The sequence below is a fragment of the Grampus griseus genome (assembly GCF_964374135.1).
Source record: "Grampus griseus genome assembly, chromosome: 10".
Lineage (NCBI taxonomy): Eukaryota > Metazoa > Chordata > Mammalia > Artiodactyla > Delphinidae > Grampus > Grampus griseus.
The window spans coordinates 43,492,678-43,517,787 of NC_139004.1; the positions used below are offsets into that span (position 1 = coordinate 43,492,678).

A 25,110-nucleotide genomic window follows, 5' to 3' on the forward strand; every position below is an offset into this window, starting at 1 on the left:
CCCTCATTGTAGTTTTGATTTGCGTTTCTCTAATAATTGGTGATGTTGAGCTTCTTTTCATGTGCCTGTTTGCCATGTGTATGTCTTCTTTGGAGAAATGACTATTTAGGTCTTCTCAGTTTTTGATTGGGTTGTTTGGCTTTTTGATATTGAGTTGTATGAGCTGTTGGTGTATTTTGGAAATTAAGCCCTTGTCAGTTGCATTGTTTGCGAATATTTTCTCCCAGTATATAGGTTGTCTTTTCCTTTTGCTTATGGTTTCCTTTGCTGTGCAAAAGCTTATAAGTTCGATTAGGTGCCATTTGTTTATTGCTTTTATTTCTTCTGCCTTGGAAGATTGACCTAAGAAAACATTGCTATATTTCATGTCAGACTATGTTTTGCCTGTGTTCTCATCTAGGAGTTTTATGCTTTCATGTCTTATATTTATGTCTTTAAACTATTTTGGGGGGGGGTGGGATTAACATTTTTTTTTATCAAATAATTTTTTTATTGGAGTATACTTGCTTTACAGTGTTTTGTTAGTTTCTGGTGTACAGTCAAGTGAATCAGCTATATGTATAAATATATTCCCTCTATCTTTGACCTCCCTCCCCCTGCCCCATCCCACCCATCTAGGTCATCACAGAACACCGAGCTGAGCTCCCTGTGCTATACAGCAGGTTCCTACTAGCTATCTATTTTACACATGGTAGTGTGTTTATGTCAAACCTAATCTCCCAATTCTTCCCACCCTCCCCTTCCCCCACTGCATCCACACGTCCGTTCTCAACCTCTGCGCTTCTGTTCCTACCCTGAAAATAGGTTCATCTGTACCATTTTTTGGATTCCACATATATATATGTGTTAATATATGATATTTGTTTTTTTTCTTTTTGACTTACTTCATTCTGTATGACAGACTCTAGGTCCATCCACATCTCTAAAAATGACCCAATTTCGTTACTATTTTTTTTTTTTTTTTGCGGTATGGGGGCCTCTCACTGTTGTGGTCTCTCCCGTTGTGGAGCACAGGCTCCAGACGCGCAGGCTCAGCGACCATGGCTCACAGGCCCAGCCGCTCCGTGGCATGTGGGATCCTCCCGGACTGGGGCACAAACCCGTGTCCCCTGCATCGGCAGGCGGACTCTCAACCACTGCGCCACCAGGGAAGCCCCCCAATTTCGTTACTTTTTATCTCTGAGTAATATTCCAGTATATATATGTACCACATCATCTCTATCCATTCATCTATCGTTGGACAGTTAGGTTGTTTCCATGTCCTGGCTGTTGTAAATAGTGCTGCAATGAACATTGGGGTACCTGTCTCTTTTTTAATTATGGTTTTCTCAGGGTATATGCCCGGTAGAGGAATTGCTGGGTCATACGGTTGTTCTATTTTTTGTTTTTTAAGGAACCTCCATACTGCTTTCCACAGTGGTTGTATCAATTTACATTCCCACCAACATTGCAAGAGGGTTCTCTCTTCTCCGCACCCTCTCCAGCATTTATTGTTTGTAGACTTTTTGTTGATGGCCATTCTGACTGGTATGAGGTGATACCTCATTGTAGTTTTGATTTGCATTTCTCTAATAATTAGTGATGTTGAGCATCTTTTCATGTGCCTCTTTGCCATTTGTATGTCTTCTTTGGTGAAATGTCTATTTATAGGTCTTCTGCCCATTTTTTGATTGGGTTGCTTGCTTTTTTAATATTGAGCTACATGAGCTGTTTATATATTTTGGAGATTAATCCTTTGTCCGTTGCTTCATTTGCAAATATGTTCTCCCATTCTGAGGGTTGTCTTTTCATCTTGTTTTTGATTTCCTTTGCTGTGCAAAAACTTTTAAGTTTAATTAGGTCCCATTTGTTTATTTTTGTTTTTATTTTCATTACTCTAGGAGGTGGGTCAAAAAGGATCTTGCTGTGGTTTATGTCAAAGAGTGTTTTTCCTATGTTTTTCTCTAAGAGTTTTAAGTTTATAGTGTCTGGTCTTACATTTAGGTCTTTAATCCTTGTCTTGTTCCTTATCTTAGAGGAAATACTTGCAGTTTTTCACCATTGAGAATGATGTTTGTTGTGGGTTTGTTGTATATGGCCTTTATTAGGTCCTGTATTGGATTCTGTTTGCTAGTATTTTTTGAGGATTTTTGCATCTATGTTCATCAGTGATATTGGTCTGTAATTTTCTTTTTTTGTGATATCTTTATCTGGTTTAGGTATCATGGTGGTGGTGGCCTTGTAGAATGAGTTTAGGAGTGTTTCTCCCTCTGCAGTTTTTTGGAAGAGTTTGAGAAGAATCAGTGTTAACTCTTCTCTAAATGTTTGATAGAATTTGCCTATGAAGCAATCTGGTCCTGGAGTGTTGGGAGTTTTTAAATCACAGATTCAATTTCAATACTTGTAATTGGTCCCAGATTAGGCCCGGGACTTCAACAGGCTCCCCAGGGCTCAAGTGGCCAGGGAAAACTCTAGCTGCACTCCCTTCCGATCCTCCGCTTTCCTGAGGGTCTCCCCTGTCCCCATTGATCCCTAATTGTGGGTGAGCCGCTCCAGGCATGGTACCCTTCCCCTCCACCCAGCTGCCCCTCATGGGTGCTGGTCCAATTCGGCCAGCTTTTAGTTTTTCTCCCCCTTTCTCCCTCCCACTCCCACAGGACCCACGTGGCTGGAGGAGGTCTTGATGGGCAGAGGATCAGGCCCAGGACCTCAGCAGGCTCCCCAGGGCCCAAGTGGGCAGGGTAAATGCTGGCCTCATTCCCTTCTGATTCTCTGCCCTCTCCAGGGTCTCCCCTGTTTCCCCTCTGGGCGTGGGAACCCCTCCCCTCCCCCAACTGCTCCTCAGGGCTGCTGGTCCCATCCCACCTCTACTTCTCCTCCCCCCTCCCTCCCCCAACATCCTGCGCAGTCGCTTGGGCGTCTTCCCATTCCCTTAGTTGTCTGTGGTTCCCCACCAGTGCCTGGTAGGTGCACTAGTTGTGCAGAGATGTGAATTCCACATCCTCCTAGTCCACCATCTTGACTCCACCCCAAGATTCTAAATTATTTTTTTAACATCTATGTATTTATTTGGCTGTGTCGGGTCTTAGTTGCGGCACGCAGGATCTTTGTTGTCACGTGCAGGATCTTTGCTGTAGTATGCAGGATTTAGTTGTGGCATGTGGGATCTTTAATTATGGCATGTGAACTCTCAGTTGTGGCATATGGGATCTAGTTCCCTGAGCAGGGATCAAACCCGGGCCCCCTGCATTGAGAGCACGGAGTCTTAGCCACCAGACCACCAGGGAAGTCCCAAGTCTTTAAACTATTTTGAGCTTATTTTTGCGTATGGTGTGAAGGAGTGTTCTAACTTCATTGATTTACATGCAGCTGTCCAGTTTTCCCAGCGCTGATTGCTGAAGACACTGTCTTTTCTCTATTGCATATTCTTGCCTCCTTTGTCGAAGATTAATTGACCTTAGGTGTGTGGGTTGATTTCTGGGCTCTCTATTCTGTTCCATTGATCCATATGTTTGTTTTTGTGCCCGTACCATGCTGCCTTGATTGCTCTAGCTTTGTAGTATTGTCTGAAGTCTAGAAGGGTTATGCCTCCAGCTTTGTTCTCTTTCCTCAGGATTGGTTTGGCAATTCTGGGTCTTTTGTGGTTCCATATCAATTTTTGGATTATTTGTTCTAGTTCTGTGAAAAATGTCATGGGTAATTTGATGGGGTTCACATTAAATCTGTGGGTTGCTTTGGGTAGTATGGTCATTTTAACAATGTTAATTCTTCCAATCCAAGCTCATGAGTTATCTTTCCATTTCTTTGAATCATCTTCAGTTCCCTTTATCAGTGTTTCATTGTTCTCAGCGTCTGTCTTTCACCTCTTTGGTCAGTTTTATTCCTATGTGTTTTATTTCTTTTTGATGTGATTTTTAAAAGGGTTGGGTTTTTTTACTTTTTCTTTCTGTTGTTGCATTGTTAGTGTAAAGAAGTACAACAGCTTTTTGTATGTTAATCTTGTATCGTAATACCTTGGTGAATTTGTTTATCAGTTCTAATAGGTTTTTGTGTTGAGTCTATAGTTTTCTAGAGAGAGTATCATGTCATCTGCATATATTGACAGTTTTACCTCTTTCCTTCCAATTTTTTTTTTTTTTGCGGTACGTGGGCCTCTCACTGTTGTGGCCTCTCCCGTTGCGGAGCACAGGCTCCGGACGCGCAGGCTTAGTGGCCATGGCTCATGGGCGCAGCCGCTCCATGGCATGTGGGATCTTCCCGGACCGGGGCACGAACCCGTGTCCCCTGCATCGGCAGGTGGACTCTCAACCACTGCGCCACCAGGGAAGCCCTTTGCTTCCAATTTGGATACCTTTTATCTCTTTTTCTTGTCTGATTGCTGTGGCTAGGACTTCCAATGCTATGTTGAATAAAAGTGGTGAAAGTGGGTATCCTTATCTTGTTCCAGATATTAGCAGGAAGGTTTTCAGCTTTTCACTGTTGAGTATTATGTTGACTCTTGGTTTGGCATAGATAGCTTTTATTATGTTGAGGTATGTTCCCTATATAGCCACTTTGGTGACAGTTTTTATTGTGAATAGATGTTGAATTTTATCAGTGCTTTTTCTCATCTATTGAGATGATCATGTGGTTTTTGTCATTTCTTTTTTTGATTTGGCGTATCACGTTGATTGATTTGCATAATGTTGAACCATCCTTGTGGCTCTGGAATGAATCCAACCTGATCATGGTATATGATCATTTTTATGTGTTGTTGGATTCGGTTTGCTAATATTTTTTTGAGGATTTTTCTAACTATATTTGTCAAAGATACTGGCCTGTAATTTTTTGGTAGTGTCTTTGTCTGGTTTGGGTACCAAGGTGATGGTGGTTACATAGAATGACTTTAGGAATGTTCCCTCTTCTTCATGAGCTCCACCCCTCCGAGCTCTTGGAATGCACAAGCTCTGGAAGGTTGTCCACACATGGAGACAGGGCTGAAGTCTGAGCCGATTGCCTGCATTCCCCTGTGAACACACTGCTATGGTGGATCCTGCCCCTCCCTTCGCATGATGGACCTGGGCTGTGTCCTGCACACACCCCCAGTTGCAGCCTGGACCACATTCTAGGCCCTTCGGACTGTCTTCGCACAGCCAAACTGAGTCCTCTCCCTGGGTCTGTCCACTGAAGCCTGAGTTTCAGCCCCCAGTTGCCACACACACCAGCAGGCATGCATCATGGGCTGGGAAGTGCAGTGAGGTGGTATTTTGTGACTGCCTTCTTTCACTTACCATAACATTTTAAGGGTTCATCCATCTTGTAGTATGTATTGGCACTTCATTCTTTTTGTGCATGAATAATATTCCATTGCATGTGCATATACTACATTTTATTTATTAATTCATCAAGTGATGAATGTTTGCCTTGCTTTCACCTATTAGCTATTATGAATAATGCTGCTATAAACATTCTTGGAAGTGTTTTTGTATGAACATATGTTTTCACTTCTCCCGGGTATATATCTAAGAGGGGAATTGCTGGATCATATGTTAACTCTTACGTTTAATCATTTGAGGAATTGCTACACTGCTTTCCAAAGTGGCTGCAAAATTTTACATTCCCCTAGCAGTACCATGAGGGTTACTGTTTCTCCACATCCTTGTCAACTCTTGTTATCTGACTTTTTAATCTTAGTTATCCAAGTGGGTGTGAAGTAGTATCTCATTCTGGTTTTGATTTGCACTTACCTGATGACTAATGATTTGAGCATATTTTCATGTGCCTATTGATCATTGTACATCTTTATATATCTTTGTATAGCTTTACATTCTGGATACAAGTCTCTTATCACATATATGATTTGCAAATATTTTCTCCCATTTCTTGGGTTATCTTGTCACTTTCTTGATGGTGTCCTTTGAAGCACAAAAGTTTTTAGTTTTGGTGAAGTCCAGTTTATGAAGTGATTTTTTAAAATTTTCATTTGTTGTACTTTACAAGTTCCATCTTTTTGTATAATTTTTATCTTTTATTGATATTTTCTATTTGATGTAACATTGCCATCATACCTTTATTTACTTCTTAATCATGTTTCCTGTAGTTCTGTGAATGTGTATATAATGGCTGATTTGGCATCTTTTTCTTACAAATCTGTTCTCACAGGCAGTTTCTGTTGACTGCTTTTTTGTTGTTGTTGTTTTTTAAAGTTAACCACTCCCGGACTTCCTTTGTGGCTCAGTGGTTAAGAATCCGCCTGCCAATGCAGGAGATACAGGTTTGAGCCCTGGTCTGGAAAGATCCCACATGCTGTGGAGCAACTAAGCCCATGTGCCACAACTACTGAGCCTGCACTCTAGAGCCCGCGAGCCACAACTGCTGAGCCCGTGTGCCACAACTACTGAAGCCTGTGTGCCTAGAGCCTGTGCTCCACAACAAGAGAAGCCCCCACAATGAGAAGCCCGCACACCACAGCAAAGAGTAGCCCCTGCTTGCCACAACTAGAGAAAGCCTGCACGAGCAACAAAGACCCAACGCAGCTAAATAAATAAATAATGATAACCACTCCTAATTTTTTTTAAATTAATTAATTAATTCATTTATTTTTGGCTTTGGCCATTATTAGGGCAAGATTTCATTTAATTCCCAATTAAGTACTTGTAAGTATAAATTCTGTATGAACATAATAAAATCTTCCCAGTGTCTTTCAACTGAGGATAACCCAGGTACCTAAGTTCAAGGAAACCTGTTACTCCAGTGAGGAGTTTAATACCACCAAACAAAACTTAGGATCATGAGCCAACAATGGGAGGTTAGAGACACAGGAGAGACTCACTCAAATTTATCTGGACCCTCAGAGGAGGCAGATGGGCACAAGAGGCCTCTGCTGGTACCCAGGCTCTGGATCCTCATAGAGTTTAGGCAAAAGAGAGAAGTCTGCTCTGGGTCTCTTCATTGGTTGCCAAAATTATTGACAGAAAAAACACGAAACACATCCTAAAAAGTTTCAAGTTACATGTTTTATTTGGGGACCTTACTGAGGACTGTAGCCTGGGGAAACAGCCACTCAGATAGCTCTGAGGAACTGTTCCAAAGAGGCGAGAGGAGAGCCAGGATATGTAGGAGTTTTTGCTGAAAAAAAAAAAAAAATGTAGCAAACATCACAAGGTAACTGCTAATCACACAAAAAAAGACATCTCAAGTTAATGATTTCAGTGCTCTTTTATGTATGGGAAGATGCAAGAATCTTGGGTCATTGAAATTATTCCTTCAATATACATCTTACCGATCTAGGGCCAGTACCCTTTTTTTCTCCACCTTGAATTCCCCTCAGTGTGCACTGCAGTGGCTGAGGGATGGAATCCAGTAACATGTGTTTACTGGAATGACAGGTGACATCATTTGTCCACATCAGCATAGCTCTGCACATCATCATGTCACAAGTACTCTGTATTCTTAAAACTGCATGTGAATGTAAAATTGTCTCTAAAGAAAAAAATACTAATCAGAACATAGATATATGGCATGGCCAAGCTACATCTAAAACAAGTGTTACAGGTCACAAGGTAGAAAAAGTAGATGCACAGGAAGTTGTGAATCAATGACCTCTGATATTCTGAACCCCTAATATCCACAGTGATTACCAGGTAACATGCTAGGAAGGCTCTTGATGTGACTGTATCTGCACTCTGTACAAACATCAAAAAATCATTCAATGAAAGGTTAGAAATGAATTAATACATGAAAAATTATTTCAGGGCTTCCCTGGTGGCACAGTGGTTAAGAATCCACCTGCCAGTGCAAGGGACACGAGTTTGAGCCCTGGCCCAGAAAGATCCCACATGCCATGTGGAGCATCTAAGCCTGTGTGCCACAACTACTGAGCCTGAGCTCTAGAGCCCACAAGCCACAACTACTGAGCCCATGTGCCACAAGTACTGAAGCCTGCGCGCCTAGAGCCCACACTCTGCAACGAGAAGCCGTAACAATGAGAAGCCTGCACACTGCAACTAGAGAAAGCCCGTGCACAGCAACGAAGACCCAACACAGCCAAAAATAAATTTATAAAACGTTATTTTAAAAGAAAAGGCAAGACTCTTACAGAAGAATGCCAGCTGAAAAAAGTTGAGAGGTGGCATTATTTCGTTCTTTTTTTATGGCTGAGTAATATTCCATAAAACCAAATAATGCCGTTTGCAGCAACATGGATGGACCTAGAGGTGACCTTACTTCATACTAAGTGAAGTAAGAAAAGGACAGAAGTCGGAAAGAGAAGGACAAATATATGTGGAATCTAAAAAAATGGTACAAATGAACTTACAAAACAGAAATAGAGTCAGAAAATAGAGTCAGAAAAAGAGTCAAAACAGATACAGAAAACAAACTAATGGTTACTGGGAGGAAAGCAGGGTGGGGGAGATAAGTTAGGAGTTTGGGATTAACATATACACACTACTATATAGAAAATAGATAACTAATAAGGACCTATGTATAGCACAGGGAAGTTTTCTCAATACTCTGTAATGACCTATATGAGAAAAGAATCTAAAAAAAGAGTGGATATATGTATATGTAAAACTGATTCACTTTGCTGTATAGCAGAAACTAACAGAACATTGTAAATCAACTATACTCCAATAAAATTTTTAATTAAAATCTTTCTTAATAAAAAAAATTTGAGAGAACAGTAGAGTTGGTATATATCATTTTGTGGACGTCATAGTAAAGTTTGGGAAAAGCAAAAATCATCAGAATATGCTATATATAGGCAATACATTTCATGAGGCATAGTGTTTGAATGGTCTAAAAGTATATCCCCCCAGATGGCCTATTATTTATAAGGGGGAAATTACATATTGTTGATATGGGGCGATACCTTGACCAGGTGATTAAAATTAATATCCTCAATGAGGGTCAAATAGCCATCATGGGTCTCTGGATGTGATCACCTAAAACACTTCAGCATCACTTCGATTTATTTTGTCTGGTAATGCATAACATGAATCAAATCATGAGGAAACATCTGACGAACCAAAATTGGGGAGCATTTTATAAAATATTTGGCCTTGGGAATTCAAAAACATCAATATCATGAAAGACAAAGTTGAAAAACTGCTCCGAATTAAAGAAGAATAAAGAGACATAACTCAATGCACTATGTGATCCTGGAGTAGACAATTGATAAAATGTGATAAAGGACTGCAGATTAGGAAAAAAAGGATCATTCCATGTTAAATTTCCAAATTTTGATAATAATACTGTCATGGCCTACATGTTTATGTCCCTTCAAAATTCATCCCCATTAGGATGGTATTTGGAGATGGAGTTTGGGGGAGATAATGAGGTCATGAGGGTGGAGCTCTCACGATGGGATTAGTGTCCTTACAAGAAAGACACAAGAGAGCTTGCTTCTCTCTGCTTTCCACCCTGTGAAAGTGAAAGAAGACTGTCTGCAAACCAGGAAGAGGGCTCTAACCAAGAACTGATTGTGCTGGCACCTTGATCAGGGACTTCCCAGCCTCCAGGCTGTGAGAAATAAATTGTTGTTTAAGCCACCCTCTCTATGCTAAATTAGTAAAGCAGCCCAAGAGGACTAAAACAAGTACACATGTCAAAGAAAATCCTGATTCTTAGGAAGTACACACTGAACTATTAAGGGATAAGGAGGCATGATATATGCAACCTACTCTCCAGTGATTCAGAAAGAAAAAAGTATGTGTATATTTCTATGTAGATAGAAATACAGAATATGATAAAACAGATACTATTCTTGCAATTTTTCTGTAAGTGTGAAATCATACAGAAGTTTTGCTCGTGCTTAGGATTTTTCACCCTTCAGTTTGTGGGAAGAAAGAATATTATACTTGCCTTAAATTCCTCCATAGTCACTCTTTAGTAAATAGATTTTAACAACTATTCTAACATGTAGATTATCATAAAAGAGGTTAAATAGATCTTAATACTTATGACATCTTAATACCAGCCAGCAAGATAGTAACAAATATACCTACGGTTAAACTGTGCCACAGACCAATTACTTTATCAGATACAAACCATTTCTAATATTTTGGTTGTCCATGGTGTTTCCAAAACCCTTGTGACCCACTACAAGTTGAACCATCAGAAGTTTTGTTCAGTGGCCTTATATGGAGGAGTAGTACTGCTATGAAGCAAATACTGAAAGATGATCCTCCAAACATTTCTAGAAAGAGGGTGGGAAGTTTTGCAAATACTACTCACAATATGTAGTAATGTTACCCCAAACTACTGTTCCCAGTTTACTCATAAGGACAAATACCTGATTGCTTGAAGGGGAGGATTCCTTTCCCGAAGAAGTAATTATCACAGCTTCCTCTGATGAGAAAAGTGGCTTGTACATATGACCCAACCATAGAAATGAACCACCCCTTTTTTCCTGCGCTTCTTTTCCCTGTGTGCAACACTTGTACAGAATTCCAGACCTGAGAGGAACAAAGAAATTGTACTACAGACCTAGTGGATAGTCTTTTGTACTCTTTCAGATCTAAATGCTCTTTGTTCTGCTCTCACAACTCCCAGAAAATGACTGTGACAACTGGTTCCAAAGTATCTTAAGAGCCATTTTTCGTCCCTAAAGAATATTCTATTTTGGAATAAATGCCTATAAATCTATTTCTTACTTTATCAGAACTTATTAAAGAGACCATTCCAGTTGCCAGGTCTTAGAGCATTTACTCCAAACCAAATATGGTTCTTAATAATACAAATGCATTGGAAATATTTGTTCCTTTTCTAAAGCATAATATTTGGTGCTGTGTATATATTAACTCTTTTCCCCAAGTTGAATGCTCCTTAAATAAATGACAGGCTCATGGTAGCTATACTTTCCCTTTTTTGAGATTTATGAATATTGGACAATGATTCTTTTTTGTTTGTTTTGGCCAGGTGGCTTGTGGAATCTTAGTTCTCCGACCAGGGATTGAACCTGGGGCCCCGGCATTGAAAGTGCTGAGTCCTAACCACTGGACCACCAGGGAATTCCCTGAACAGTGATTCTTAAAGAGGGTTTGAGACTTACTGATGCATTTAATTTCCTCTTGGTGTCATTCCCTTAGTAAAGAACCAGGACTTGGAATCTTAAATCCTGGATGCAGCCAATGTTCAAACAGATGGTTCTATAAATAATCACTCAACAAAACCAGCTAGAAAGTCAATAGAAAACTGCTGAAATCAAAACTAAAGTTGAAGCCTGCACTTATTTGTTTCAATGAGTTGAAGGAAGGATATCAACATGTAGATTTGGAAATTATTATAATGTTGTGTCCAACAAAGTCTAAGAGAACTGAATTTGAGGGGTTACCAAACCCATTGATGGGTTCCCTTCAGGATCTTAACTCATAAAGCAAAATAATGGATCCACAGTGAAACATAAAAAACATTTTCCCATGGTTAAAAGTTTCCATTTTGAACCCTGAACCAATCAGCAAAGAACTCTGCTTTTTCCAATTCTAACCAGTTCCCTACCACACCGACTGGCCTTTAAAGCACCCCACCCAATCTCTTCTTAATTTCCTAAGATTAAGGGACTCCCAAGCTTTGCCTATAGTTTGTTCTCCTCTGCTACACCAAGCTAAATAAAACTGGCCTTACAGGAACTACAGGCATGTCGCTTAAATATTAATGGGTTTCAAAAGATTTTCTTATTAACACATAGTCCAGCTCCCCAGAGAAAATTACTATTAGTACTTAAGTCGGGTTCCTATTTCAGGCATGGTTTGCTTGGTGGTTTGATGTGGTTCTGATCATATTATATATACCTTGCATTTAAAAAAATATGCTTTTAGAAATTTTTTTTAATACCTTCCTCAGAGAATCATGGTACAGGTTCAATCTTAACACCAGTATCTATCTATCTATCTATCTATCTATCTATCTATCTATCTATCTATCTATCTATCAGTCTACCTTGGCTGTGTCAGGTCTTCGTTGTGGCATACGGGACTTCTTAGTTGTGGCATGCATGCAGAATCTAATTCCCTGGCTGGGATTGAACCCTGGCCCCCTGTATTGGGAGCGCACAAGGAATGAAGAGTTATGAGCATATTTGGGCTCTTGTTTTCCAAGTTTTACACATTAACTCCTACCTGCAAATGGTTAATGTAAATGTTCCACTGAACTCTCACCAGCACATTAGGAGAATCCTAAATACAAGTTTTGCCTAGACATTTAAAAGTTTTAGAAATATTTACATACAGCTTTTAAGGAACACAACAGGCAGGTCTCTCATTCTCAGTTTGCCTCTACAATTCTCAAACTTACGAAGTAGAAAAGCAACTTAAGTCATAAAGCCCTGGAAGGAAATATGGACTATTAAGCAATAATTACTACCAATATAGGTAATCACATGTTGGGCATGTATGCAGACAGGCAAAAAAGGCATCTAAGATTTACAAGAATTTTCCAACTTAAAATCTTTTCAAAACCTTTACTAACAATTGTGGATGTGTAAAAAAAAAAATGGGGCTTTTTGGTAAGGCAGTTAAGTGAAAAATATGAGAACACATATTTGAACATGAGTGAACTATTTTACAGGGTTTTTGAGTGTGAACACTGGAAAACAGTCAACTATTCTATTTTACTAAGATACTATCTGAGAACGTCTTTAAAAAGTACGTTGTAACATTACTGTCCTACTGGGCCCAGGATTCTCTAGCCTCGCCAGCTTTCTTCAGGTCAACCTGGAGATGGGAGCTCAGGGCCTCAGTTTTCCTCCTCAGGTGTATTAATACAGGCTCTGAGTGGAGACTGAGGATGGAGAACAGGTGAGCAGTGTAAGGCTGCCTCAGATTTCTGCACTGATCTTAGAATTCGGCTAAGCATCCATATCTCCGACCCTTCGGAGAAAAAAGGAGAACTGATAAATTAGTCTCCATCACCCGCCTGTCACTTCCACAACCACACGAAACGCATGCCTACGCACTCCTCCCCATCCTCGTCCCCGCCCTTTACTGTAAAACAGAACCCCGCCAGCCCACCGCCCGGCGAGCGGCAGTGACGTCAGCCTCGAGGAGCGCATGCGCCATGCCTCGGGGTCCTCTTCCGTTCTTTTCCAGTAACGCTTAGGGTGGTCTCGGTGCTGTTGAAACTATAGTTCCCAGCGGCCGGCGCGGCGGAGGAGGGAGGCCGGGACTGCGCCAGGGAGGCCAGGCACAGCGGGCCTAGCGGGCCACTCCTCCTCGGGAAGCGGTTTTGCAGCCTTTTCCGCCCGCGGTGTCGGCGGCTCGGCGGCGTCCTCGGCTCGGCACGCACGCGGGGGCGGGTCACGGCGGCGTGTGGCTGGCTGGCCGGCGGGTTCGGCGGGGAGGCTGAGGCGGCGGCGGGGACGGCGGCAGCGTGGGTGCCGGCAGGCGGGCTGTCGGGGAGATGGGAGACCCAGGGTCGGAGGTGAGTAGCGGGCTGGGCACGGTGTGGTGCGGGGTCCGGGGGGTGCTGGGCCGGGCCTTGGGGCCTGGGGGACGAGGGTGCCTCAGCAACAATGGCCGCCCGGCCCGGCTCGGGAACCTCTGCTCGGCGCGGGCGCGGCGTGGGTTCCGAGGCCGACTGCCTCTTGGGGGAGCGTGCTCCCTGCTCCTCGGGAGAAGGGACGCGCAGGGGCCCCTGCGGTCCACGGACGCGAGCTCGGGCTCGCGGAGGCTGGGGCTCCGTTAGGTCTCCGCGAGAGCTTTCGTTCTTCGTTCCCTTAGGAAAAATCTTCTGTAAGTGCGGGGTTGTCTAGATAACCGTGTTTTGGCTTATTTTATAGATAATAGAATGTGTCCCTCCAGCTGGGCCTGAGGCGTCCGAGTCAACACCCGAGGAAAATGAAGATGACATTCAGTTTGTTAGTGTAAGTAGCGACGATATTCGGGTTTTTCCGAGTCAGAGACTATGCGTGATAAGCCGTGATGTGATTACCTCTCACCTGTTTGTTCATCATGCAGCAAACGTGTGTGAATGTCTGATAGAGACTGTACACTGTGGAGTAGGGCATAGGAGTAGGGAATTTGCCTGAAGAGGTGTCTGAGCAGCCCCAGTAGGCATCACAAAGCCTGTGGCCTGCGGTGCGTGTTGTACCCTGAATCTCGCCTCTCCCCCTGCACTTAGAGCCTTTCATGTACGCAGGGTTGTGGTCTCCTAAGAGTGTTTTGAAATGAGACAAGAGTAACTTCTAAAAGATAGCACACATGTTAGGGAGAAGGGGCGGCTAGTGATGAGGAATGAGGTAGAAAACCAGAAGGGCTGCAGGAACTCAACTTCTGAGCCTGTGTGTCTCCATAACGTGAAGGCGGGTGGCTTGAAGACTTCACTAAGCTCCGAGCTCATCCTGTTTACAGCACAGTCCAGCAGGCGAGGTTCACAATGAAGGGCCCGTATCACCAGGAGCATCCTGTATCTTTCTGTTTTTATTCCCTTCGGACAGTAGTTTTCAAGCATTAGTAAGTAGAAGTGTGTGGATTCCCGGGCCTCACTCCAGACCTATGGAATCAGAAATGGGAGGTGGGGCCCAGGAATCTTCATGTTGGTGCAAATGCGGGGGTGTATGAAGCTGTGAACACACTTTGTAAAACATTGGTTGCAAAAACTGAAGGGGGTGCTATGATACATTTGAGGATAATTTCCACCCCACACTGTTAAAGTTTTATAAAGGCTCTGCTAAAAGTAGTATCTCACTTAGCTAGAGAATCCTTCTACTGTAAATGATTCTTTTTGAATACTGTAGTTGAGGTTTGCTATTAAAGGTGTATAATCTTTCTTTAATTCCCTGTCTGATGTGTATTTGTGTTTGTTGGTTCTTGGACAGTTTTGAAAAACTGGTTATTAAACAGTGTCTTCTGTGTACCCCAACATTAGGCCATTGTGATGCATTGTTGTATTGTGTTTCAGTGGGTTTGTTTAGGAGTCTTTCACAAGATCATTTCTTGGGTTTTTTTGTCTTTGCCCATGCATATGGTGCTGTATCCTTTTCATTTTAAACTTTAAAGGTTTGGCGGGGGTGGTAGAAGAAATTGTATCCTGCCTGTTCCTTCACTGTGAGTTGAAGTATGTTTGGCTCTTCAGGACAGATATTTCAGGTTCTCCCTGAATATGGGTATATTTGTGAATGGAGAATATTTACCTTGGTATTTTGTGGAAATTAAAGTAAGAGGGACACACTTCTTTATGAACTATGGGGCTTACTTTGAGAATCATAGATGGAATCTACAAAAATAAGATTAAAAAATATATATATATAGGTACTGTGTGGAGTGAAGAATGGTGGTGTAGCTTGTCAGTACTTAATGTAAGCATGTATTAGACTGAAGTTTAAGAATAGTCTTTTAAGTTAAATATTATTTTAAATGTAGAGAATCTGTTATATCTTTGCATCCAGAGTAAAAATACACAGTCAGTGAATATGTGTCCATCTTGATACATCTTATATTTATCTGTTTCCAAATATAAATTCAAAGGTTTGATAGTTCACAATGGAGAAGTGAATTATATGTATTAAATGCAATTACAGTACTAGAAGAAACCTATTAAAAACATTCCTTATGCCTTTATGGTGATAACACTTCAATGTATTAATGATACCTTAATTCTATTTTAAAATACATTAGAGACAGAATCTTCTCTCTCTAACCCAATCTTATACTTGACTCCTCAGGTAGTGCTTGTTCAATAAAAATAATAAATAGTCTGTGCTTAAGATTTCTTCAGATACAAAAAGAACATTGTGATATTACTTCTTGATTTACACTGGTTTGGATTTCTTAGTTCATTCTTAGCCTAACTTTCCCATCTTTAATCCGCATGGTGGCACAGTAATTTTTGTGTGGTTTAGAAAATACAGAGTTTGAAACTAAGCATATTGAAGGAACGGAAGGATATAGATGTGGAGGTGCAAAAATGAGCCCTTTCATTTAAATTTTATTGAAATACACATACAGAGAATTGCACAGTTCATAAGTGTACCGTCTGATTTTTGCGAAGCCAATACACATGTGTAAACAGTGCTTTAACTCAAGAGACAGAATATTACTATACAAACTTTTCATTTAGGTCTTTTGCTCTAATTTTCTGTTTAATTTAGTAATATGATCCCTTATTCAGCCACCATATTTATTCTCTGCATTCTTTGAAACTGCAGATATGTTAGTTAATTTACTCCCAGAAAACTGTTTTAACTCAGGGCTAATGACGTGATCTTTCACAGTGCTACTCTAGATACAAAGGTATAAAAACTGCTGAGACAGCCTGTCATAATCTTGATAACAGCACATGAGATTTAGGCTTCAACCAAGATGATTGGTATAATGTGGAATCATTGAACATGTGGAATATTTGCATATTTTCATAAATTACTTCGGGGGGTCATGGACAAATAATGAGGGTGTCTTTTGGCTGCGTGTCTTGGGGTTGTATTAGCTCAATAAATAAAAATAATGTTGGAGCAAAGTCCTGAATTAAGTACCTTAGAACTACAGAGATTAGTTGGAAGTACATCCTACCCGTAAGTGTCAGTATTTCAGTGTGAGAGATGAGATAGGGATGAGGACTTTGTAAATAGTTCTAGTAGAAAGTTCTTTTATAAAAAGTACAAGGTGCTGTAAAAAAAAAAAAAAAAAAGACATACGATTTTCAGTTTATTTTTCATAGGAAGCATTTAGTGTTTGTATGTGTTTAAAAGAGTATTTTAAGAAGAAACAAGGAAAGTCATCAAAATGGGAGAGCAGAGAGGATTATGCTTAGTTCTGAAGGGTACTTTTTTTTAAGTGGGAGAAGGAAGGATGGGCCGGATAGCATAGATTTTGAATTGTGGACTAAATTTGAACTTAGAGCAGGCATTTGGGAATCATTTGAAATGTTTGAATCGGGTGGGACTGCAGAAGTAAACTATGTCCCTAACTTCTCTATGTGGGGGAAAAAACCCGTGTTTTGCTTCTGCCTGTGCTCCTGCCCCTAAATTGTGTGGCTTTGGAGTAGAATCCTTTGATTTTGTTACTGGTACAGAGGGGATGAGAATGATGGTTCACTAGTTGATGGATGAAGCAAATTTAAATAAAATACCTTGTAATTGGAGGACCACATGCATTTATACTTTTTAAGAATATAAGCAGCCATTATAAATGTAGTAAGAAATTGCCTTTTCTTGATATTTGTATTATAATTATTACTGTTTGAGGAGAATTAATAACTTATTTTTTGGCTAGTGTTGTGAGTTATTCAGAGTTGGGGACAGTAGCAGGTAGACTTTTTCCTCAAATTAAAGGAAGAGAAAGTATCTTATCTCTGAAACTTAGGAAATAAGCATTGATTTAAACATAGTGTGTATACTTGGAACTGCCTCAGAATTATGTGATTAGAGACCACACAGCCAATGATGTGATTAGAGAACCAGATGGGCCTCAGTTAGTTTTCTCCTTTGTTAAATGGTACAATAGTGAAGTAATGTGGGGATTGAATGAAATAACATACGTGAAAAGTTTAGTACCTTTGCCTGTACAGGGCTCAGTGACACATGTTCCCGATTAGAGTAAAATCAACGGAGTACCAAAGGGTTTTGATTCCTTAGGTTCGTTATGGTGGAAGTTTGGCCATATCCACTGTGAAAATTAGCTACAGTTAGAGTGTTTGTTTATAAGTAATATTTTCCTTTGGAATATCTATCTTCCGTTGTTTTTCCACTCAGCCTCTTTGCCTTTTTAGGTCTCAAACACATGCTGTCTTCTCCTACCATTCTGTCAGTTATAACTCCATAATATTCGTTGAGTGAATGAATACTCTCAATGACCCCTGCTTTTTCTCATGTATGGACTTCCTATCCTGATTCTTTTTATTCTGCTCTCTTAATTAGTGTGAATCATAAGTTGTCATTGTTCAGTAGTTCAGAGGTGGCTGGGTATCAGTTTAGTGGTTGACCCCAGCAGGATATTTATGCTACTTTTTCTCATCTGTCCTTACTCCTGCCCTTTCTCCTGTTTCTGCAGCTACTTTTTCATCTTGTTTGTGACCATTTTCCTGCCCATTCTACTTTGTGCTTTGTGCCCAGTTATCCTTTCATCTCCCTTTTTTCTCTACCTGCCAACCCTTCATGGAAGCTCTGCCCCAGCCTCTGTGTGTTTCTGGTACCTCAGGGACTTTCTTGGTGTGCTGCTTCACTGGGCGTGTAATAAAAGTTCCTAACGTACATTTCTTGAGGAGAGCAAGCTATTATATTTTTATCTCCTCTACTACCTTCTTGGATTGAATGTATGATTTTGATAACCTTATTACAAATGGTAGGTTTGGGTCTTAAAGTAGGTGATTCATCTCTGTTGACCACACATTGCAGAATATCTGTCTCTCTAATCCTCTTTTTAAATGTCCATTTTTACAGCTCAGGCAGAAATCCTAATTACTTTATTACATGAGCCCTGCCCAGAAGTTTTGCTCTCTGGTTTTATCTTAGTGGCTAAATCACCACCTGCAGGGAAAGCAGTTTCCTGCTTGGAGAGAAGTTGCAGCCTAGGGGAGAAATACACTGTCTTTGAGACTGGATGCCTCCTCTCAGGAAGAGGATCTTTAACTAGATCTTAGCTTCTGTCTCTTGACCTGAGGTCTTTTTCTCTTAATTTTTCCACTGAATATATCACTTTGGCTTCCCAACAGCCGTCTTTCCCAATCCTGAGAAATCTTTCCCTCAGCCATGTTCTCCCCCATGTCCCTTTCTCTTGTTTTAAACATAGTAGAATTTTTCAAAGAATAATCTTTACTCTTGGCCTTTACTGCCTCATTTTCAGCTTAATTTTTTAGAGCCTGACTGGTATGCTCACTGCTATCTTGAAAGTTGCTCTGTTTGTTGTTAAATTCAGTGGCATTTTTTTTTTTTCGGTGCTCAGTGTTTTTGGCCACATTTAGCATTGACACCTTTTCATTGAGGTTTTCTCTGTCTTTAGGTTCTTTGAATTTGTGCATTTCTGATTCTTCTCAGATCTCTGATTACCTACTTAGCTCTTCTTCCTAAATCCTAAAATTCCATCATTTCCTCAAGAGCCTCCTTGAATCCCTTCTTTCTCCTCTTTGCTTTCTTCCTTGGCAATATCATAGTTTCAGTTTAGTTCTAGAGTTACTAGTCTTGTAGGGGAGCATCTTTCCAGTCTCCACTTCCAGTTACGTTCCTATACCCAGATTACAGGCTTGCATTTCCAGCTGTCTGCCAGGTGCCTCTGTGTACCCCTCGTACATCATCCCATTATGGCCAAAGGAATGCCAGCTCTGTCTTTGTATTCCAAATTTATGTTTATCCTTTAGTCTCCTAAGCTTGAAACCTTAGTGACCACTTTGACTCCTTGTGGTTGTTGGGGTTTTGTTTTTATAGTCAATCATTTTTTGTTTTTTGTTTTCATCTTACCTGTATATCCTTTTGTATATGCACCACAGCATCACTGTTATTTTTGCCATCACCACTATTTTAGTTTTGCATTATTATGTGTGTGGACTGATTAATTATCCTGCTTTCTATACTTCTCTATGTGATTAATCTTCTTAAGGTAAGCTCTCATGATCTTATTCCCATCTTAGTATTTATTGATTCCCTTTTGCCTACAGAATAAAATCTAGGCTTTTAAGCTTAGCATTCAAGGCTTGGTCTGCCGTGGAGTCAGTATGGATGGAAAGAAAAGATGAAGGAGAACCAGGTTTGATGTGTGACTGTAGGAGTCGGAAGTACAGCCTAGTTCCTAGTCAGAGATACCCATCCCATCTGAAAAGCATTGGCTTACAGTATCTGACCTTGTAGCACTATTCCTGTGTTAATAATCCTCTCCCCAAGGAATCAACACAGTCCTAATACCCTACCTTGGCCGAGTCTCTTTTAGGTCTTGTCATCATTTCTTAGTCTTGTGCTATGAATATTTTCATCTGCATTTGTTTTGATTATTTTCTACCACCCATAAGGCTTCCTCTTCAGAAGAGTTCTTGCCAATAAATCCCAGCATCGACAAAAAGGATTGTTTTAAATGCTAATTTAGTTTGAATAACTCTCCATGACTTGTTAATTTGTTCATTTTTTCCTAGGAAGGACCATTGAGACCTGTTCTGGAATACATTGATCTGGTCAGCAGTGATGATGAAGAGCCTAGCACCTCTCAGAGTGAGGTAAGTATATTACATTTGACTTGCATTTCTTCACTTTTGGCATTTAAGAAGCATTCTCTAAAGAGAGTCATCAAATCAGCGATGGCTGTGTTTAGGTGCTATTGTGCTTTAGAGAACGGCCTGTTTCTGTTAGAATGGCCCTGAAAGGTAGTCCAGGGAGTCCTCTGCCCAGAAGATCTGCTTCCAGCTTTGTTCTTCTACTTTCAGCGAGGATTTGAAAGGATTATGTGACACAGGAAAGTTCTAAGCCTTGGAGGCCATATCTGATAAAAGGGAAATGGAATAAAACTGCAAGATTTTTGGCTCCCTTCTCCTTTCCTGTCTCTCCTCAGGTGCCCTGTAGAACTGGATCCTTTTCTTCCAGAACCATGTGGCCACAGAAAATTTGTTGTATCTTGGAAGAAAGGATATGTGAAGATCCTTTAGAAATGGAATATGGGGAAGGGTTGTGGATTATTCAGGCGTCATCCTTTTAACCTCCTCTTTCCCCCTCATATTTGGGGTTTTCTCTCTGACCTGTGATTTATTGGTTGTGGGTTTGACCTTTAAACTTATGCTTCCCCTACTCTGAGAACCAAAGTAGCTGAGCACTTTGTAGAAATCTTGTCTTTCATTTGTCTTAGCCCGAATTTCTGTTAATGGGCTCTTTTCTTGATTCATTAGAGAACTGGCTGTGTGTTCAAGGCGGCCAGAAAGCTACTTGCTGTATGATATAAAGTATTGGGACTTGAACTTGCAATCAAAATACCTAGGTTTTAGTGTCAGCTTTACTTCTTATTAAGTCTGTGAATTTGGATAAGTAGCTTTTTAACCTTAGTTTCTTTACCACATAAGAATAATACCTACCTCACAGGGTTGTTGTGAGGATGAAATGAGGTAACAAAGCTCCTTGAAAACTACAAACCGTAGAGTAGAACTGTGCAACTGGAAAATTTTGTTCATGGAGAGTGAATGAGAATTTTTAAAGGGATTTAAAAGTGACTCTGCAGTGCAGGACTTCTAGAAATGTTTTTTCTTCTCAGTGGAACTTTTCCCAAGTTCTCTTTGCCATTATTAACTTCTACTTGTTGCCTTACATATGTTGAATGGGATTTTTTTTTTAATTGTTTTCACCAATAGTCTTGCTGCCTCTTCTTATTCTAGCATGGGAACAAGCAGCAGGCTAGGATGGCACCCCTTGACCTGGGCTTGTTTTTACTCTTTTTCATAGACACAGTGCCAGGTTAATGCCAGTAGTTGGTTTGGGGCCTTTGGGGTAGTGAAATTTGTGGATTTGACTTCTGTGGTCCCCTTGCTGACCTGAAGTGGATTGTATATTGTTAATTATAATAATTTAAAAAATTGAGTTCTACTTACTGGACATGCATCTCTGCACTTGAAAGTTAACATATTAAAAGCATATTTTTTTTCTTCCTTGGTTTTCTTGTTCATGTGGATAACCCAGAGAATGCCTGAGTCTAAGGTGCCATCCTCTGAGAGTCATCGCCCAGAAATGTGCTCTAGCTGCAGTGTTCCTCTTCCCAGTGGAGACAGCAGCTCCTCCTCTGGGAGCTGTACCAGCAGTCCACACAGGATAGTTTCTCAACCTTCTTCTGTTGAGAACCCATTGGAGAACCAGAAAAGTGATCAAAGTAATTCAGTTATTAAGATCTCTGAGACAGAGACGCTTAAGCCATCACAAAATTGCCAGATTCTGCCTTCATCTCCACTTCTGGTCCCCCAAGAATCTTTGGCCTCTTCAGAGGTCAAGGAGGATTTACCTGTAGAGTCTTCTGCTTCACAGCACGGACAGGATGCCATCCTCTATCTCCAGACACAAGTGGCTGAGATGTCCCGAGTGATACGTGATCTGCAGTCCAGGAGCTGTTTTCGATTTCATCATTCTAGGCCAAGTAAGAATTCCTCGGTTCCTTGGGACATCTCTACCTCCAAGGAAGAACATTTATCCACAGTGGAAGAAGAAGCTGACTGCAAATCCCCCTCAGCTGATGACAAAGGGCAGCCAGGTGACCCTAGTCAGTCTAGTTTCACAGGGCTTTTGAAAAGAATGGAACAAAGAGGTATTATCAAGAGAGTCACGTTACAGTCCGAAGCAGAACCATGTGAAGGGAAACCTGATTGTGTGTCTTCTAAGAAACGTTTGGTCCCTCCACTGCATCCTCTTCTGAGAATCGCCACCACTGAGGTTTTTAAAGACCCTGCTGATTGCCATCCTTCCTCCTTCATGGGACACAGGGTATATCCTGTGGCCAAGGATACCTCTCCTTTCCAACCAAATCCACCGGCCGGGGGCCCCATCGTAGAAGCATTAGAGCACAGCAAGAGAGGAAGCACAACATCACCTCTGGATTCTACCTCGAAAGAAATGGAGGTCATGGGTTGTAGATTCTACCATGCTGCTTCCATTGCAGCCCGAGCTGCTAGCTACATGGCCTATATGACTCAGTATCAGCGTAAACTCTGGGAAGACATGGAGGATCTGGTCCATGACCCAGAGTTTGATCGTGGAAAAGCAAGATGTATAATATCTGATGGTATGGATGCGGGCCTTTGGCAGCTTTGTACTACTAGGGATATAATGGACTCTGTGGTCAGAGTTATGGCAATGGCAATAGACTACAGAAGGCAGGCTTGGCTTCGACTCACATCTCTCACTAAGAAAACCCAAGAGAAGATCTCACACTTGCCCTTTGACGGTACTTCCCTCTTTGGACAAGATGTGAATGCTGTAGTTGCCGAAGAAAACAGTATAAAGGAAAATGACTATAAAGACCACAGCAAATACTATAACCAACATCGATACTTCTATAGTCATGACCAGAAAGCACATTATCACAGTAGAGGATACTCCAGAGGGGATTGGTACAAACCCCGAAACCACCCCTATAGATACAGGAAAAAGGGAGAATCTCCAGAACGCCATGGGTACAAGAATTAGTAACCCATTCACGTTCAGCAGTGCACCTGTCCAAGATGCTGACTGTGCTACTTGCTCCTCCCATCCACACAGGATCTACAGGTAGGAGGGCACCTCAGAATCTGAACGCATGGCTGGAATGATCACAGCTGACATTTGAATTCTAGACTTTTAGAATGAAGTAAATAATAAAGAGACTCATGCTTTCTTGGCCAAGTGAGTGGTAGAGACGTTCAGTAGGGTTGAACAAAGGTTTACCTGTTATTTCTAGTCCAAAATAAGTCTAGAGGAGGGTACTCAGGAATCTGAATCCTCTTATGATTAAGGAAAAACATAAATATTTCTTTCCCCTCAGGAAAATCTCACTGGTAAACTGAGGACTAGGAGATTTTGGATCTGGAAATAACCTACTACTAGATCTCTAACACCAGAGGCAGATCCTTCGTTTTTAGGTCATCAGTGCTTCCTTGTTTAGGCTTCCGTTTGTCAGATCTTCACAAAACGACAAATCTGTTATAATCTCTTTATGTCAGGGTGATCAGCTCACCAAGTGTCCATACTACTGTCAAGCTCTGTGAGACTTCAGAATCAGCCTTGAAGCTGTATATCAAGAACTAAAATTCAAATCAAAATTTGCAAAATCCAGTTTGCTTCCAGTGGGGTGGCTAGATGTCCCAGGTCTACTGTGGACACCAGCTGGAAGAAGACTTTCCTACCTGTGACATCTCTGTAGAAACTTTCACAGTAACTGTCTTCACCACCCAAAGCTACACAGAGAATTCTCTGCAGTTGTCACTCCTAAGTCTGTCAAGCTCTCATATATCACAAGCTGTGAGACCTGGTCATGGTGTTCTCACAGGATAATCTGGGCCTTTCACCAAGATGACCTTGACTCCCTTCTAAACTCTTGAGCTCCGTAATTCATCACGCTCTAAATACAAAAAAGATAATGCACATTAGTGCCCTGGAAATCAAGGATGTTACACCATCCAGGCATGCAAATCTGAACTCTTGAAAGAGCAAGAATTCCAAACATGCCTGACAATCTGGTCCTCTGATTATAATAAAGAGGGATGCCATCAGTCTAGATTTTACTGAGAAATCCTTCAGATTCAGAGTGTAACTGTGGATGTAGTAGAGAGAACATCTCATGCACTTCTCTTTCTGGATGTCCATTAACGGTTTCTCAAGACTTCAGTGGTGTGTTCTTGGTTTACTGGTCCCTTAATCTAGTCAGACTCTTACCATGAGAGACGACTTATCTTTTCGTTCTCAGTTCTTCGCATTATGATTTCTCCGTCAGACTGGAACTGGCAGCAGATACCTCAGTTACATGTCCTACAGTATCTGTCTCGAGGCAGTGGCTGTGCAGTGCCCAGCCCTTAGACCCTTGTCTTCACATCATGACTTCAGTGTTGGAGAAACTGCCAAATTGGAGGGGTCTGAATACATCATCTAGAATTATTTGCTTGGCCAAATAGAAAAAAATATTATCAGTAGACTCATAATTTTGTAATTTCTTGGTTTGTCGAACATCTGCATTATTATTATTTTTTCATCTGCTTGACCGTAGTATTTTGGGTCTACTGTTAGTGGACCATGACACTGTTTTCAGGTTTATATGGTTTCTGTTTCTTGCCATGGTTCCTGCAGACTGGTGACTGATGCTTTCCCTGGTGCCCCACTTTTTGATAGTTTATTGGAAGCCCATTCCCCCTCCTCATCATAACCATATTCAGCACCCTTTTTGTTTACTTTTCTTCCTCTCCCTGTTTGTGCTGTAGAGGTTGAAGATGCAAATATCCCTACTTGGAAGAAGTTATTTTATTTTGTCAGATAGTTTCAGGGTACTGTATTGATTCTGTTTGTCCTATTTGTAGATGAAGCTTAAGCTGCAGTCTTGATAGAGTCTCCTCTTGGCACATTTGGTCAAGTCATATCTAGAGTTAACATTTACCTTTAATTTTTCTATACTTTTCACAAAGTTTTACTTCTGTTTTAGGTCCATGCCAGTGCTCTAAAAATTCTTTCAAATTGAACACTAGAAGAGCACTGATACTGTCTAAAAAGAAACAAGGGCCTAAGAAGTCATACGAAGATTT

The 25,110-nt window shown here is 41.0% G+C and overlaps 1 protein-coding gene across 2 annotated transcripts in view; it reads left to right on the forward strand.

The window, feature by feature from the left end:
- Positions 1–13,249: 13,249 nt before the first annotated feature.
- ZNF451 (zinc finger protein 451) overlaps positions 13,250–25,110 on the forward strand; it is a gene marked incomplete at its 3' end in the record, with an annotated part of 85,157 nt that continues 73,296 nt past the window's right edge. Inside the window, exons 1-4 of one of the 2 annotated variants that reach the window (XM_082663587.1) lie at positions 13,250–13,377; positions 13,736–13,819; positions 20,011–20,091; positions 21,536–23,029. In XM_082663587.1, coding sequence (XP_082519713.1) covers positions 13,357–13,377; positions 13,736–13,819; positions 20,011–20,091; positions 21,536–23,029 — 1,680 coding nt within the window. In that variant the 5' untranslated portion in view covers positions 13,250–13,356. Of the gene's footprint in view, positions 13,378–13,735; positions 13,820–20,010; positions 20,092–21,535; positions 23,030–25,110 lie in introns of those variants that run through there. The other variant, XM_082663588.1, reaches the window with a different exon arrangement.